Here is an 18652-nt window from a genome sequence, read left to right on the forward strand (position 1 = left end):
AAAGTTATTTGGAAAACATTCATTTTTGAGGGATGGGAATGGGGATAATTTTAGACTTTCTGATTGAGCTACTAAGTAGTTAAGTAGTGCATTGTTTTAAGTTCTGGACTTGTAGTCAAGAAAATTCGTCTTCCAATGTTCAACTCGGGCCTCAGACACTTATTTGCTGTGTAATTAGGAACAAATCTTAATTTTCCTCATCTGTAAAATGAGGTAGAGAAAGAAACAACAAACCATTTCCACACCTTTGTCAAGGAAACTACAAATGATGTCATAGAAATCAGACACAAATGAATGAAATGCTTCTGCTCTTGGGTACAGCATTTCATATAAGATAAGAAAAAAAATTTAAATATTATTTGAATAATTGAAACAGGGATGAGGAAATAAAAGCTACTGAGGAACTGCAGAAATGAGAGCCCTCAGAAATCTGTTCACACGTGTAACTCAAGTACAATTCTGAAAATATTACTAATATTCAAAATATTATTTACTATACAAGGTGTCCAAAAGACTTAGTTTAATTTTAAATTATGAATGTTTAAAATCACCTCTAAGATATTTAAGAAACCCTAAATAATAATTTAAGAAAAAGAAAAAATAGACTGATCTCAATAGCACAAGTTCAAGAATACTAGATACATACATAAATAACACAATACAATATAGTTAATACAAATCTACTATTAGCTAGAAAAAGAGGTCCTCAGTGTTCAAAACAGAAATTGGATAACAGCAGGACTTGGCCAACAGAAGCAACCAAGCAACAACAAATCTTAAAACCAGTAAGATTATGCCAACCTCTATACACAGAAAATTTACATAATATGATCACTGCAAACAGTGCATCTTTGACATTTCCAGATACAGTAATCATCTTGATCTACAGACAGTAATCATTTTGACCTTTGTAGCAGTGAATCCTTATTAAGAACAGCATCAATGACAGGGAACCTTTAAAGTAAGGTTTAAAAAATAAATCTAGCAAATAACAAAGTACTAAATTGCACTTCTGGTCTATGAATGAGATTTCTTAAAAGATCAAGAGTGAAGATGGCCCAAATAAGAGCAAAGTAAATAACAAAAAGTTATAAAAGCCCTACATTATATCTTTCCATTTTGAAGAGCTAATATTATGCGTGTTTGACTTTCAAAGCTAACTGCTATAATCATTCAAATATTTGAGCTTATTCTGGGATAAGAATTTATTCTTTTGTTGTATTATATAAAAAGCATTCTGAACTAAAATATGAAAAATTAAGACTTCATACAAAACAGTTATTAATCACTTCAACTGAACAGAATGAATCAATCTAAATAAGGAGAAAATACTATTTTTTTGATTATGCCATAAAGAATATTCTTCCTAATGTAAAGCTGCTGAATAACCATAATGAACAGTGCGAGTTTAGTACAATGAGGAATTTAGAGTAATTAATATTTAGTTTATATGGAGCAAGATACACAATGCACCCAATAATAATTCATTCAGCAAATATTTGAAATATATACACATATACATACATATTCACGCACACATGCACAGACACATATTTGGAAATCTCAAATATGTAGAAAATAAATGCTGAAAGATGTACACAAAAACAACTCAGAAATGATTTTTCCTAGTTATAAATCTGGGTTTTATATACATATATATATATATATATATATATATATATATATATATATATATCAAATTAATATCAATTTGATATCAATCAACCAATCAAATATCAATTAAATCAAAAGTTTAGTTCCCATCCTTATGATGATCCCATATCCTTGCCTTCCTCAAACTTATCTTCTGGAATAGGGACTGTTAAAGTGCCAGCAGGCCAAAAACTAGCTTCAAAATTAAATATCAATCTGCCTGTCCCTTTAAAACACTGGTAATTAGGGGAAGATAATCCAGATAGTTTTTATTCTAAAATATTTCACCCCATAAGAGAAGAGTTTTTTAGTGCTCTGGGGAACAAAAAGTCATCTGAGTACCACCTCTTTATGAGTATTCCAATTTCTTTAACCCTGAATTTCTAGCCTATACAAAAGCTAAAATACGAGTAAAATCAAATAAATATGCTCTCTAAATGTGACAGAAAAATATCTTATGTTTCATTTTTAGTTGTGTTCTGAGTATAAAAAATTTGAGATCCTTGTTCTTTAAGAATTCAGTCCATCCTGTTATCTATTTTTCATTTAAAAATCACTATCCTCTTTAATGATGTTACTACTACCTTTAAAGCAATTAATTTCTTTGTGAGTGAGGTCTGTGACTTAAATCAGGCATAAACTGCAAAACCAGGTTAATTCTTCAATGACATGTATTCTGATTTTCATGCAAATGACTGAAAAGAAGCAGTAAGAGAAAAGCAATATTCCCTGTAAGGAGAAGACTGCAGGGAGGGTCACTGTGGGTCACTGATATACAACTACCCCAAATGAAATCTATGCCAAGTTCGTCTAGACAAAGCAGGAAATGCTCTGTGAAAGCAGCTGATATTGCCAAGTTCACAGAAGAATCCCTTAACACCCTCTTCATCTATTTATGTTCTCAAATAGAAATGTGTTCTCAACATCTGAGTTTTCTCTCCTCTCCCCCAACTTAATTTTTTTTTTGGTTTTTTTTTGGGGAAAAGCAACAGAATTTCCTATTAGTTCTGTAAGACACTGCAATAAAATCAGCTTCCTGCCAAATATACTTAACTTTCCAAACAACAATAATATCCCTAAGTTATATAAAACATACAGGCTGAATTTGTGGGACCACACTACGATAAGTTGTAAATGATGTATGAAATGAGAAATTCTTGCACAGTGCACAGAGAATTAAAAGGCAGTCCCTCTGCTGTCTCAACTCTGCTTTGTGCTATGTAACATACACAATTGAATATTGATATTTCCACTGATCTAGGATGAATGAACAATCCTCCAATTGCCAATACATCCTTTTGCTGAGAATTTTCTTCAAGCAGCTATCTGAATGCAGAAAAGATAAAAAATATCTATCTAAAACTATAACTGGAAACATCTTAAAATATTTGCTATTTTTATGCTATTATCTATAATGAAAAATTGTGTGTGCTAGGATTGGAGAGGAAGAGGAATTGACTTAGATCAATATAAAGTCTTATAACATACAGACAGACAAGTCTTGAACTATTAGAAAGTCTAGTGCAATACAGATTTTTCAAGGCAAAGGGGTTAATGTTCAATTCCTCACTTTCTTAGCAAAGATATTAGAATAGTAGGACATTTCCTTCTCCAGCTCATTTACAAATGAAGAACTGATGTAGACAGGGTTAACCAACTTGCCCAGGTTCACATAACTAGTAAGTTTCTGAGGTCAGATTTAAAATCATGAAGATGACTATTTTTGATTCCAAACCCCAGTGCTCTACCTACTGCATCACCTATATTCCCAGAATTTCTTATTTAGTATATCAGTAAACATCGAGGATACAAAAAGAAAAGGAACATAATCTCTACCCTCCAGGAACTCACATTTTTTTCAGGGGAGATCAAATGTATTTACAGGGTATCCCAATAACTTTAATGGTTTAACATTGTATTAAGATTTTTGAGTATGTATATATGTATGTAATTCTTGTATACAGAATATATCCAAGGGAATGAGGGAATGAGCAAGAAGGCACCAGCATCTGGGAGCAGGGGCAGAATGTTAAGGACCATGATGAAATATCCATAGCAGCATTATTTGGATCACAAAAATTTGGAAACAAGTGATTTTCCACTGACTGATGAATAGTCGAACAAAATGGCATATGAATATGGCATAATATTATGACAAAAAAGTGGGAAGATTTTCATGAACCAAAACATCAAGATATTCAATGACTACGATAATATAAATGAAAACAATACTGAAGAGCAAATGAATTCTGATTAATGGTAATGACCAATCTTGGTCCAGGAGAACAGATAATGAAATAGACTTTTCTCCCCAATGGCAAGTTAGAAGATTACATATGAAGGTAATGTAAGACATGGGGAGTTTACATTGAGATATGGCTGGGAAATAAAAAATAAATGATGTTGAGAAATTTAAGTGTTTTATATGGGAAGTAGCAATTTCCTGAGTGCCAGCCCTAGAGATATCAGAATGACCATTATCTCACTGACTGCCCTAGACCTAATTAAGCAAACTGTGTCTGTCATTAAGGAAGTAGAAGGAAAATGGCTTATTCGTGACAGAAATGTAGTCTAACCATCAATTAGAACATACTATTTTTAATGCAATGATGTATAGAATTCATGAATGAATGAAAAAGCATTTAATTATTATGTTCTCAAGGACCTATCAGCTCTAGTGTACTCTGGGTAGATAATGAAAGATCCAAAGTCAATTAGAAAGTAAAACATCAGAGGATTAGTAGGGTTATATTTACTGAAAAAGTAGGGTTAGGGAAAGTAAATTTTAGGAAATTTAAATATAATAAGAAAATAAAACAGAACATCAGAATTATAACTAAAAAGTGAATTTTAAGTTGTGTTTAATTCTTCATCTATTTTTCCAAAAGCAATATCTAGCTGCTGTTCTCTAAAATAAAACCAATGCCAACAACATCACATGCATGAGCTGCCTTACACTAAGCAATCAATGTGCATGCCACAGGAGGAAAAGAACTCAGTTAACTAGGTTGTTTTCAATTTCACTAAATTTGAGACAATCACAATATGTATTAAAAACTATGTCAATCCTAGAAAATTCCTGGACTGAACATTTTAATGGCTTTTTATTGGTGGAAATGAGGGAATATTAAGTGCACTCTGATAAACAATGAAATACACCACTGAATTTATTCTTCAGGCAAAGTTGTGATTTTAATTAATGAAGCCTTAGCATACAAAAGTAAAGATAGGTAATGAAACTTCAAAGGATGACTTCAGCCAGTGAACCATGTTATTTTTACGTGACCACATTAGCCAGCTTGTGTTCAGTTGAACATTAAGAAAGGTGCATCATCACAATAGAGATAAGAATTAATATACCAATTTATTTTCACTCACCCTGAATTAAAGGCCAAACACATTCAAAATTTATAATGTCACAAAATAGAAGCATCAACAATCTTTTTAATCTGAAATAAAATGACAAGAAACTGCTTTTATATACACATACACACACATGTGGAGGAAGGGGGAGGTGGGGATGTTTGGATGTTAAGCCAGAAAGCCTGGAAACCAGAGGTACAATGGCAAATAGATGACTAAATAGAAGGAGGAAGGCTCAGTAATTCACCAGAAGCAAAATCTAGGAAAAAATATAAATAATTATAATCCCAGAGTGCTCAAATTATTATTTATATACAAATGTGCCGAGTATACTCAATGAACAAAGTAAACTCGATTTCAAGTCAAGGAGATAAATTTGATGACAGGTATCAAGACCTGGCAAAATGTGACACACAGAGATAGACAGATATAAAGGAAATCACTTAAGGAAATCCACAAACCAGGGGAAAACATTTGGGTAAGGATCAACGAAGCAAGAAAGAAAAGTGGCATCTGATTTAGAGCTTAACCAGAAAAAAGCAATGGACAAGGAGTCCCACAAACAGATCACAAAGCTGTCATGGAGGCATGATTGTAGTAGTGTGAGGGACTTTGATCCTAAGTCATACATTTGCAAGCTATATAATTTTGGCCACATAAGTGGCATAGTAGACAGAATCTGGAATCAGGAAGACCTAAATTCAAATCTTGCCTCATATATGTATGAGCTGGGTCACCCTGTACAAGTCACCTTAACTCTGTTTGCCTCAGTTTCCTCATCCACAAAAGGAGCTAAAAGAAGGAAATGGAAACCACTCCAGTATTTTTGCCAAAAAACTCCAAATGGAATCACAAAAAAAATGGACATGGCTAAAATAAGGGAATACCACCATCACTGAACAAATCATTTAAATTCTCTATGCCTCAGTTTTCTCACATATAAAATAAGGGCGTTGGATTTTAAGAATTCTAAAATCTTTTCAGCACTAAACATATGACCAATTATTTAAAAATCATTTTGGAGCTCTTTTTTGGTTAAAAAAAAGAGCAGATGCTAAATTCTCTTTTTCTCTAAGTCAAATTTAAGGAAAAATTAAGGAAATGAACTGATTCTAAGTCAAATGATGAAATAAAGGATTATAGAAAACAAGGAAAGAAACATCTTCCATCTTAATATTTCCAGTGGATAAGGCAATAACAATAGCAACCTGAATTTGTATACGATTTTAAAACTTATTTACAAAGGAGAAAGACACAGACATAAGCAAAATTTTGTGATGATAAATTTCAATTTCAGAGAAGTTAATTGATAAGCCTCTATCAAGCACAGAAATAATTGTCATGATTCCATGACCTAAGATCCCATATGGAAAGTCAACCCAAGAAAGGTTCATTTTCTTGACTTGAAATTGAGTTTACTTTGTTCATTGAGTATACTCATCACATTTGTATAGAAACTCAACCATCTACACTCTTTACTGAGATAGAAAATAACAAGCTAGAAAAGTTGGTGAGGAAAAGGCTTGATTAACCATAAAACCTTATTAAGAAAAAAAAAAACACCATGAATTACTATAACTCTGACCCATCCTGGCTCTGAGATCAGGATCATAGATTTACAGATGAAAGGGAACTTAGAGGCATGTCATTTTACATCAAGGAAATTGAGGCTCAGAATAATTAAGTGGTTGGCCTAAAGGTAGTGAGGTTAAAATTAAATCCAAGCATTTTCAATTATAAGCCTGGCCCTTTAACCATTTTACCAGAGATCTTTACAGTGATTCTATAGCTAAACTATAGAATATATAGTTAAATAATCATACATAAATATAATATATAATATCATATATTAAAATATATATCTAAAGACATGTCCTTATACATACTCTAAGCTTCCTGAAAGCAGGGACTATATCTTGTCTTTTTTTTTTTTTTTTTGTATCCCTAGCACTTTACATAGTGCTTGACATATAGTAGGCACTTAATAAATGTTTATTTATTGATTTATATCTGTATATATTTCTATCCATATCCATATTTATATCTCTGTCTCTATCTGGGACAGACATAGGTAAAGAAGTCCTATGGAACAAAGATTTAAATATACCTTTAGTGATTGATATAGAAAGAGGCCATGTGGTTCAAATGATAGAATTCAACTTATGGACTGAATTCAGAGAATTAGCTCAGGAGTATCTCCATTTAAAGCTCTATTTTTCTTAATACTGCCCCCCCCCCAATCAATTTTAAGCTGATCTGCTTTAGTAAATATGCTACTAATTAAAATACTTCTCAGAGATGAATCCTTTTTTTTAATTATTATAGTTTTTTTTTATTTACAAGATATATGCATGGGTAATTTTTCAGCATTGATAATTGCAAAACCTTTTGTTCCAACTTTTTCCCTCCTTTCCCCCACTTCTTCCCCCAGATGGCAGGTTGACCAATACATATTAAATATGTTAAAATGTAAGTTAAATACAATATATGTATACATGTCAATATGGTTATTTTGCTGTACAAAAAGAATCGGACTTTGAAATAGTGTACAATTAAGCCTGTGAAGGAAATCAAAAATGCAGGTGGACAAAAATAGAGGGATTGGGAATTCTATGTAGTGGTTCATAGTCATCTCTCAGAGTTCTTTCACTGAGTGTAGCTGGTTCAATTTATTACTGCTCTATTGGAACTGATTTGGTTCATCTCATTGTTGAAGTGGGCCACATCCATCAGAATTGATCATCATATAGTATTGTTGTTGAAGTAAATAATGATGTCCTAGTCCTGCTCATTTCACTCAGCATCAGTTCATGTAATTCTCTCTAGGCCTTTCTGAAATCATTCCGCTGGTCATTTCTTACAGAACAATAATATTCCATAATAATGAATCATTTTTTTAAAAGATGACCCTCAGGCTTCTTTCCTCCCAGAACAAAATCTATTTTTGCCAAGAGAGTTTATCTTATCCATATAGCTGTGCAATTGGACCTTTAGCCAACCTTGAGGTCAAGCTGCTTCATAATCAATTAAAGAAGGCAGATTTTAAAAGAACACTAAGTAAGATTTTTGCTGACAGTAAGATATCTCAGAAAATATCTTAATCCCCAAATTGTAATAAATTGTAACAGGCATCTACCACAAGCCCCAAAGGTCCTACAGTTGGAGATTTTCTTCAGGCAGTCTCAATACTCATTTCTGAGCATTATTAAGAGCTTAAGCGTAGTGAAAAACGCAGAGACAGAACATGTACTATAAAGTTCCCTCAGGTAATCCTGCAGATGAACTCTGCTCTGAGTGACCTGAAGTTTTTGATGTAGGAAAAGATGCAGCCCTGGTTCTATTAGATGAGAGAGAATTCCAGTTGTTTTTCAGATGGGAGGTAGGGATGGGGAAGGGGAGAAAAAAAAGACTCCAAAAGGGTGATAAATTTTAAAATCAATTAGAAACCTATAGAACTATGAGGAAATTGGAGGAATATAAGATCACCATTGTCATCATCAATAATGACAAGAATTTATTAAGGTTTGGTATTACATACTAAATATTGTGTTCAATGCAGGAAATTCAAAAAAGGCAAATGTATGGTCTCTACACTCAGATTTTAATGAGCAAGACAACACAAACTATTATGAACACGTAAAATGCAAATAATTTGAAAGTAATCATATGAGACACTAGAAGGATAGGGATTAGCAGGAAAGCTCTCTTTAAAAGGTAAGATTTAAGCTTTAAAGGAACCCATGGAATAGCTGGTAACAATGATGAAGATAACAACAAATATCTATACAGATCTTTAAGGGATGCAAAGCACTTTACAAATATTATCTTCTTTTTAAATTTTTTTCCCTAGCAACACTGAGAGGTAAGTGCCCTAATTATCCCTATTCTATAGATGAAGAAACAAGAATTAGAGGTTGACTGACTTGTTCAGGATCACACTGCTAATAAGTATCCTGGATCATATTTGAATTAAAATTTTTCTGTTTTCTTAAACTACCATCACTCTAGTGCAGACCCTCATTACTTCAGTAAACTGCTGATTGGCATTCCAGCTATAAATTACTAGAACAGTTAATCTTCCACAAGTGCACATATGATAAGCTCACTTCTTTAATAATCTTCAAAAGCTCCCTATCACCACCAGTTCTAAATGTAAAATCATCTACTTGGCTTTCAAAGTCCTTCAACATTCTTCTTTTCCAGTCTTTTTACATCTTATTTCTCCCCTCCCCAGATAAACTTTGTAATCCCTGACTTTGGCCTCCTTCCTGTACCTCACTCAAGGCATTGCATCTCCAAAACTGATATACCCTCTGCTTGGAAATCTCTCCCACTCCAGTTCTGCCTCTTGGCACTTTCCAGCTAAAATGCCACCTTCTACAAGAAGTTTTTGCTGACCTGTCTATAGTTTGTAAATATAGCCCATACATATTGCCTCCCTCCCAGGGAAGGCAGGGACTGGTTTTGTCTTCCTTTGAATTTTCAGTACTTAGCACAATGCTGAGTACATAGTAGCCACTTACCAAATAATTACTATATTGCATGACTTGATTTTTTAAAAAAAATATTCTATTTTATTTTACTTCTTTTAGATTATACATGTACATTATTCATTTTTTATATATTTCCATATGAGTCATGTTGGGAGAGAAAAATCAGAACAAAAGGGAAAAATTCTGAGGGAAAAAAAAAACAAGGAAAATAATGTAAAAATAGTATATTCAGTCTCTATAGTTCTGTCTCTGGATGGTGTTTTCCATCCAAAGTTTACTGAAATCCCTTTGGATAACTGAATTACTAAGAACCAAGTTGATTATTACACAATCTTATTGCTATGGACAATGTTTTCCTGAGTTGGCTAGCTTCAGTTAGCATTAGTTCATGTAAATTTTTGCAGGCTTTTCTAAAAGACTGGCTTGATTTAACAGATAATAAATAGGCAAGATTTGAATACAGTTCCTACTAAAACTTGGAAGACAGAAAAAAAGAGGGAGAAGTGGAGAGAAAACATGAGAGCCCCATTCATTCTATAATACTGCATTCCCTAATATTTTCTCTTGAACTTGAATTCAAAAGATAAAATTTAGAGATGCAGGTTAAGGGAAATCTGGGTTCATAGCTCCAGGTGCCAGTAAAAAACAAACAAAAAACCTGGAGATTTTAAATATCTGTAATGTCAAAGTAAACCAGTTGTGCTATGATTTAAGTTCCCATCTACTCCTAAAAAAAGACACAACTAATTCAATATACAATTTGTCGTAACAAAACTTTCTTTAAATACAAACTGAAGGCTAAATAATTATTATAATGAACAAATTTGGTTCCAAAAAAGAGATATAAGAATCTCCCTATTTCTTTCTTTGTAAAAACAGTAAGGAGGTAGAAAACAATATATAGTGTCAGACTTAATTGATCTATATGTTTTGAACTCATTCTTATGCCAAATCATCTCAGCTAAAATTTCCATGAAAAACCATTATTATATTCTACATAGGAAGAACTTAGGCATTCCTTTAAATATAACAGAATCTGACCTATTCTAATTGGACTTAATTTGCTTTATGACAATATCTCCCAAATATGGAGTTTTACAAGCATTTGGAAACTGTGTATCAAACAGTCGACTAATATTTCTTGACTACCTACTCTGTGCAAGGCAGCAAAGGAAATAATGAAGAAAAGGGTTATGTGATCTCTTCCTCAAGAAACTTTCAGTATAGATAAGACAATCAAACATACAAATGAAAAGTAAAGCAACAATATCATTCTTGAAAAGTTTAAGACAGCATGAGAAGAGTTAACTATCCAAGGAAGGGTTCAAGCATTAGAAGAGTTTTAAAGTAGCTATTAGAATTTAGAAGCTAGAAATGTTCACTCAAGGCAAGACAGTTATGGAAGACTTAATAGATGTCACATGGGTTTTGAAACTAAAATATGAATAGGGAAAATAAGGTCAAATAGTACAGGCTAGTCTATTATAATTAACTCCAGAGGAATGTATGAATTCTATTTCTCTTATGGAAAACGCCACAGTATTAAATAACAGTTGAAATAAATGGGTTATAAATCTTTTGTTATGCAGAGTTTTATTATTATAAACATTTCACAGGTTCATAGATTTAGAACTGGAAAGAATTTTGAAGGTCACTGAGTCAACCTGCTCATCTTATACATGAGGAAATTGATTTGCTTAGTAACTACTGTGTGATGTGGGATGTAAACTCAGGTTTTCCTCACTCTATCCTCTATATCAGTGATGTCAAACTCAAATAGAAACAGGAGCCACCCAAGGGTACCTAACAATCTCTGCATTGATTGACTCAAAAACTACATATTAACATTATCTATGTCTTATTGTATTTTTAGTTTGTTAAATATTTTCCAGTATATAAAATACTATCCATATCCAGAGACAGAACTATGGAGATTGAATACAGACCAAAATAGACTATTTGCACCTTTTTTTGTGCAAAATGGTACATGGTACCATTTGCTTGTCTTTGTCATGTTTTTTTCCTTTTGTTTTGCTTTTTCTTTCACAACATGACTAACATGGAAATATGATTACAATGATTGTACATATATAATCTATCAAATTGTCTTGGGAAAGGCAAAGGAAAGGGAAAGAGAAAATATTTTTGGAACTCAAAATCTTACAAAAATGAATATTGAGAAATATATGTGTAATTGGAAAAAGAAAATATCATTTAAAGTTTTATTTTTATTTATTTATTTATTTTTGTGGAGGCAATTGGGGTTAAGTGACTTGCCCACAGTCACGCAGCTAGGAAGTGTTAAGTATCTGAGGTCAAATTTGAACTCGCGTCCTCCTGAGTTCAGGACTGGTGCTCTATCCACTCTGCCATCTAGGCTTTCCTCATTGAAACTTTTTTTTTTTTAAATTCCCCAATTACATTTGAACCTAGTTGCAAATGCAGTGCGCAAAGTTGTAAACCAAATGAAGCCTATGGCAGCATGTCTGATATATCTGTTGTATGTCATCTGCCTTTGATTCACAAAAATGTGATCTGGCCTGAAATTTGAATAATAACAAATGATAAATAAACAAGAATTAATAAAACTATGATAAATTACCTTAATTTCCATAATTAAAGAATTTATCCCTTTTCAACACTTAGCATTTCAATTGAATTCAACTAAAATTCAGCTAACATTTATTTAAGCATCTCCTTCACTGAAAGCACTGTGCTGGTAGAGCTACTGAATTTTAATGAGACATGATGTATGCTTTACAAAGCTTAGCTTCTAACAGGGGAATAAGAGACATACACATAATTATAATATATTATGTTTACATAAATATAATACAGCATAGCATTTGCTAAATATATGAGCACTCCAAAGGAAGGATTACATGAGGTCTAAGGGGGAAAGGTGGGGGAATTAGTGGGGGAATTATAGAAGCTTTCATGAAAGAAATCACATTGACACTGATTTTAATGTTGTTGTAGTTAAATAGACAAAAGTTCTCCAGATTAAATAAACCATTTAGTTGAGATTTTTTTTTTTTTAAAAGAGAAACTTTCTTAGCAAAAATCAATTTTTGGTGGGGAGTCAGAGAGTAGAAAGTGGGAGGAAAGAAACTAAGGGTCATTTCTTGAAAGGATTCACCTGTATCCAAACAGTTTGTAATTAGCAATAATAATAATCAAGTCAGGGACCATAATTTCAAAGGGAGTTTCACAGTAGGTAAACTCCTTATACTAATATAGCTCATATCCTTTCTGCAACTTATAGTCTTAGAAAATTGCCTAGAATTCAGACATGTCAATGAAATCATCAGGCCTCTCTTTTAATAGTAAAACTTACCAGATTGGAGAGTACATCTCACTAGCTTACTAACTTTGGCATAGTTGGAAAGTAGATTGAACCTTCAGGCTCTAGGGGATCATAGGTCTAGAGTAGTAAAGAATCTCAAAGAATGATTTCAAGATCTTAAATGATCTCTAGCATACCTTTCTGTTCCCTGAGTCAATGAATATGCTTCAGAGGTCAATTAATTTCAATAATTTCAATAAATATAACATATTTATATTAAGTCAAAGTGCTTAAACTGGAGACTAATAATAAAACACAATTTTTAAAAACAGATCTTGTTAAAAAAAATTGCCAAGAATAATTTGAGAGAAAATTTTTTGTTCTTTTTAAAATTAGAAACAGATAATTTAATTTCTTAATCCATCTTTTTATGGAAGTGGGAAGATAAGGAATCTATAATAAACAGATCTTGTTAAAAAAATTAGGCAACCCTTTAATATTAGTGCCTATTTATTTTTGCTCAATAACGAGAAAATTTATTCTCCCTAGAGATAAGAAAAAAAAAGCAAGTTAATAGCAGGGAGTTCTACTGTATGTGAATTAAAATGAAAGGTATCCAATGTGACTATTATTATATGTTATAAAAGCAAAATCAATTAGGCACACACAATGTGAAGTACCACTAAAAATGAAAATGGTTAAAGAATTGCCAAGAATAATTTGAGAGAAACTTTTTTGTTCTTTTTAAAATTAGAAACAGATAATTTAATTTCTTAATCCATCTTTTTATGGAAGTGGGAAGATAAGGAATCTATAATAAAAATGTCCATGCCCTAATGTGCTATTGTAACTTCTGAATCTTATGCCAAGGTGACTCTGAGTCTTATAGGTCTTTTTTGGGGGAGCAAAAGTTCTGGCAGATTATTGAGCTGAAGAGACTTCAAGTACAAGTTAGTATATGGATGTCTATTGTCTGAGATTTAGTCTATCTTTGGTCAGAGAAATTTTGAATCATAAAGTTCATTAATAAGTAATAAATTTTATTCATCGATAGCATGAAAACTGACTGGTAAGGCAAGTGTAGGAGTAGGGAAGGTCATCTGAATCAATAAAGTTGATTTTATTGGACATATATAAAATATCAGATTATCTTGGGGAGGGCAAAGGAAAGGGAAGGAGAAAAAATTTTTGGAACTCAAAATCTTACACTATACTGAGAATATCAAAAGTCCTTGAAATATTGAAGTTAACCATGATGGTCAGCTTTCCATCACAGGCTTATTAACTGAATCTTTTTTTTTTCGTCCTTTCTTTCATTGATTTAAGCCAATTTGTTATTCACTAGTGTCTTCATGAACTGATGGATAAGATAAAATAAGAAAAATTGAGTTTTCTCAAATTAACTGTGATAAGAAGCCTGGCAAAAAGCTTTCCTTTTGGGATGAGATTAAAATTATTGGTTAAAAAAAGGCATGGGAATCTGTATAATATAGTATTCCCAAACATTTATCAAATAACTAATGTGTGCAAGTAATTATGTAAGACATTGAAGTTACAAAGATATCTCTGACAAAAATCTTGCTCTCCAGGAGTTTAAAATCTAAATAAGGAGGAAAACACATGTAGAAATAGAAATAATTATTAACAGAAGAGAGTACAATAATTAATATTTACACAGTCTTTTAAAATACAGGCTCAAGAAAAATGCTAGAGAAATCTCCATATAGAATGCCTTCACTTAGGAAGGGACAAATCCTGTGTGTGTTTGTGTTTGTGTGTAATGGATTTCTAGAAAAGATGGTACAAGTACTTTTTTTGAATATGGATTCAATAAAATTTATATTGATATTTAACATTTTTTTCAATTTTAAATCGTCCAACTCTTACACTCATATAGCAGTTTTTAATATAAAAGAAATTTCCTGCATAGAAACAGGGTCCAGGATTGAGGAGGAAGGGAACATTCTATTAAGAAAGATGACATACTAGAAGTCGTTGGTAGCATGGAAACTAAAAAGTAGTGAGAAATAGAACAAGGCTAAATCTTACTATTAGGAAACTACCTGGTGCAATATTATTTTAGACACGAATCCCTACTACCTCTATTCGCTCCCTTTCTTCCACTTCTATCTGAAGTCTAAAAAACTCTGGGAGGGAATTCTTATTGTTCATAGTTATATCTGACTCTTCATGATCCCATTAGATCCCATTTGGCAGAAATATTAGAAGGTTTGCCATTTCCTTCTCCAGTTCATTTTACAAATGAGGAAACTGAGGTAAATAAGGTTAAGTGACTTGTCCAGAGTTTAAGTTAGTATATGTCTAAACTTAGGTCATCCTGGCCATGCTCAGTTCTCTTTCTACTGTACCATCTGGTGGAATGGAAAGAATACTTCTGAAATTTGAGAAAATAGATTTAAATTCAGAATCTGAGCTCCTTGAGGGTAAGTGGATGTTTTCTTTTTTTTTCCCCCTTTAATTTTGCATGCCACACACCCAACAGACCCAAAATAAATGTTTGTTTGTTGAATTGAATTAACCTAATTAAAAAATTCTTCAAGAGAGAGTACCCTGGATACTTCTTAAAAGCAAGTATTTTGCATATAGGAAAAAACTAAAGATTAATTTCATTTTTCCTACCCTTTTATACCTCAAAGTTAATTATGAAATATCTCAAAAAAGGTCATATTTCATATGCACAGCTGAATTAAGATTTTGCTCTTTTTTAGTGCCTTGCAAATTAATTCCTCAAGCTTTTTTGATATTTTAGCAGGTTAGCATATAAGCAAAAATATACTTTTTCTTTAGCAAAGAGGAATGCAGATTTTTTTTTCACATATCACAAGCTTTTAACATAGCAACTGTTAAGTTGCAGATTAAGTCAGTTTTTCTTTAACTTCAATTTCTATTTTTTGATAAAATTGGTTCTTTAAAGGGAAAAAGGACACCTCTTTCCAACTCAATAATAAAATAATTATTTTGTAGGAATTGGAAATGAAGCCTTTTGGTCAAAAAATAAGAACAACAAAACTAGAAATAGTAGTGAAAGCAATACCCAAACTAGCAACAAAGACTCTAAATTACAAGAATGTAAAAAGTTTTGTTAAAGTGTAAAAAGTTTTGTTAAAGTATCATCCAAGATTTAAAACACAATTCATTTAATAGCCCTATATTACAAAAGAAATGTTTCCAATTATTTTGCATTAAGTGTTAATTTTTTTTTTAATTCGATACAAGATAAATATAATACAAGATTTCAAAAAATATAAATTTGGAACACATACACACATATACCCACACACATACCTCAATTCTTTTATAAAGAACAAGATACCACTAAGTTATTCAGTCCTCTATAAATGAACTACACAAAACCATTTTTAGCAAACCATAGCTGTCAATAACATATTTAAGCCTGAAAATCTATCATTAAAACACATTTACTAATTTACTACTACAGTATTAAAAATTTTCTGAGGATACTAGATAGGTTACCTGATTGGCCGGTTCTCTTTGCTATCAAAAAGTGAGAAGATGACTTCTAGCTCTTCACCTAAGTTGGAGCACATCAAACTCTTCATCTGTACAAAGAGGTGGTGGCTGCTTGCTTGTACAGGAGTGTCTTTCTTCCTGTGTCGGTGCTCCATCTGAGTAACACCCACCCAAAAAGAAAGTAGGATCAGAACAAGTCAAGCAAAGTAAAATGCCCCATCAGATCAAAGGGGAGGCACAGAACATGAGGTAGTTACAATTTCCCAATATAACATAAAACCTGTAACCATGAATGACTGACCTAGTTAAAGAGAATACTCAAATTCCAATACCCATACTGGTTTAATGGAAAACCAAGAATTCTTACTGACATGTCAAAATTAGGAATAACACAGTTCACTAAAAATTTGATTAACTATTAGCCAATACTTCCAATCATATATTTCATGTGACATTACTGGAAAGAGCTCAGACATGATGTCACAGGAACTGAGTTCACATCCTAATTTACTACCTGTGAGATGTTAGGAAAATCACTTGCCCTTTTTAGATCTCAATTTCCCATCTGTTAAATAAAATGACTGGATTAAGATGACCCTTGAGAAAGCTCCCAGCTCTTTGAGTTTCAGGATTTATTATAATTAGTTTGCTTCCAGAAAAAATTAACTATATAACTTTTAGAATAATGAAAAAAACAACAACAGAATTCTTTAAATCTCTATGATCATTTCAATGATTGTAATTTGGAAGCATATTCTGTAAAGTAACTATACACCAAAAAAAAAATTATTTAAATTGTAGGTATTAGAAAACTAGAAAAGCATGGTATTTCTCTGAGATGTCTTGTGGCAAATGAATGTACAGTTTCTGAATTTACTTAACATTTTCTTTTGTTATCTAAACTCTACATCTTCACACATAGCTTTCTCAGAGCTCTGCATGCAGCAGGTGCTTAATAAGTATTTGTTGAATAAATACATAAGACAATTACCACCTTAAAATGCAGATTGTCCTAAATTATACCTTCCACTTCCATCCACCAACATAACCCATAATACAAAAGAGGGTGAGAATAGAAACTAACATTATAATATTAATAACCTCATGGGAGAAGAAATAATCAGTGTCACTAAGAAATAAGAAGAGAATGCAAAATCTTACTCCACTTGGAAAAATAATAGCTAACACTTATATTGCTCTTTAAGTTCTAAAGCATTTTCCATATAGCGTCATATTGACATTCACAACAATCTTGTCAGACAGCTGCTGTTATTTTCTCCATTTTACAAATGAGAAAACTTGAAGGATTAACAACTTTTCCCCTTGTTTTCCACAAAAGTTCTTTGCACTGATTAAATTTAATATGATTATGAATTTATCTAGTTGGTTGTACTTTTTTAAGTTTGGTATTTCAAGTAGATCTAATTAATGATAAAAAGGTAGTTTTTCTAAAATTTTTGTAGCAAATATTCATCTTAGGTTTTTTTTGTTATTGTTTCAAAATAAAAATCAATTTATGATGATGATGATTACATTTATACAAATAGATTACATGTTTGAAATACATCTGTAATTAAATTAGATTTATAGCTTGTATATCATCTTAGACAGAACTGGGGGTATAGCATTAGCTTCCTAACAAGCCTTGCAAGATGCAGGTGAATGCCAGGAAGTCTGTTATCTCTGCAATGTTGGCTGTCCTTCAAGAAAGTCTGGACTGCTATTACTGTGACTCTTAACTAACCATGCAGGTAGATATCACCAATGAGCTTTCCTTAACAATGAGATGACAGGAAGGGCAATTTTTAGCCCTGCATTTCTGACTTCTATCTAATCATATTATTTTCTATTATCTATGATGTTTCAGAATTTATAAGCACATACTATTTTATACTTCTTGTTCTTCATTTTGTTTTATAATTCCTGTTCTTCATTCTCTTCCCAATACTACATGAAGGCTAGTAAATCTTACCTCATGGTCTTTTGATTGACTGAGGAGTTGAGAGACTCTATTTGACCTAAGACCTTAAGTTCAAATCTCAGCTCTAACCCTTACTTTAAATCTTCACAAGTCATTTAACCTCAGCAGTAAAACAGAGGTAATAAGCCTTGGCTTAACTTCATCACAAGAAAATTTTGTAGAGAATTCTTTATAAATTGTTAAGTACTGAACAGGATAGCTAGGTGGTACAATGTACAGAAGGATGGGCATGGATTCAAAACCTCAGTTATGGCCTTCCCTTAAAACAACCAAAAATTCTGAGGATTCCTTAGGTGGATTCAGTTCTTATAATGAACTTACTGTTAAACCTGAATTACTCTGTCTATCCTCCAAAGATTGCAAGGCATGTTGCCAAAATTATCC

At 32.2% G+C, this 18652-nt stretch overlaps 1 protein-coding gene across 7 annotated transcripts in view; it reads right to left on the reverse strand.

Annotated features, from left to right (window-relative positions):
• Positions 1–18652, reverse strand: part of DOCK4 (dedicator of cytokinesis 4) — a 500144-nt gene that overhangs the window by 249042 nt on the left and 232450 nt on the right. For all 7 annotated transcript variants that reach the window (XM_031938825.1, XM_031938828.1, XM_031938827.1 and 4 more), the window contains exon 8: positions 16291–16442. In XM_031938825.1, the coding sequence (XP_031794685.1) occupies positions 16291–16442 (152 nt within the window). The remainder of the gene's footprint in view (positions 1–16290; positions 16443–18652) is intronic.

The sequence above is a fragment of the Sarcophilus harrisii genome, chromosome 5 (genome assembly GCF_902635505.1).
Source record: "Sarcophilus harrisii chromosome 5, mSarHar1.11, whole genome shotgun sequence".
NCBI lineage: Eukaryota > Metazoa > Chordata > Mammalia > Dasyuromorphia > Dasyuridae > Sarcophilus > Sarcophilus harrisii.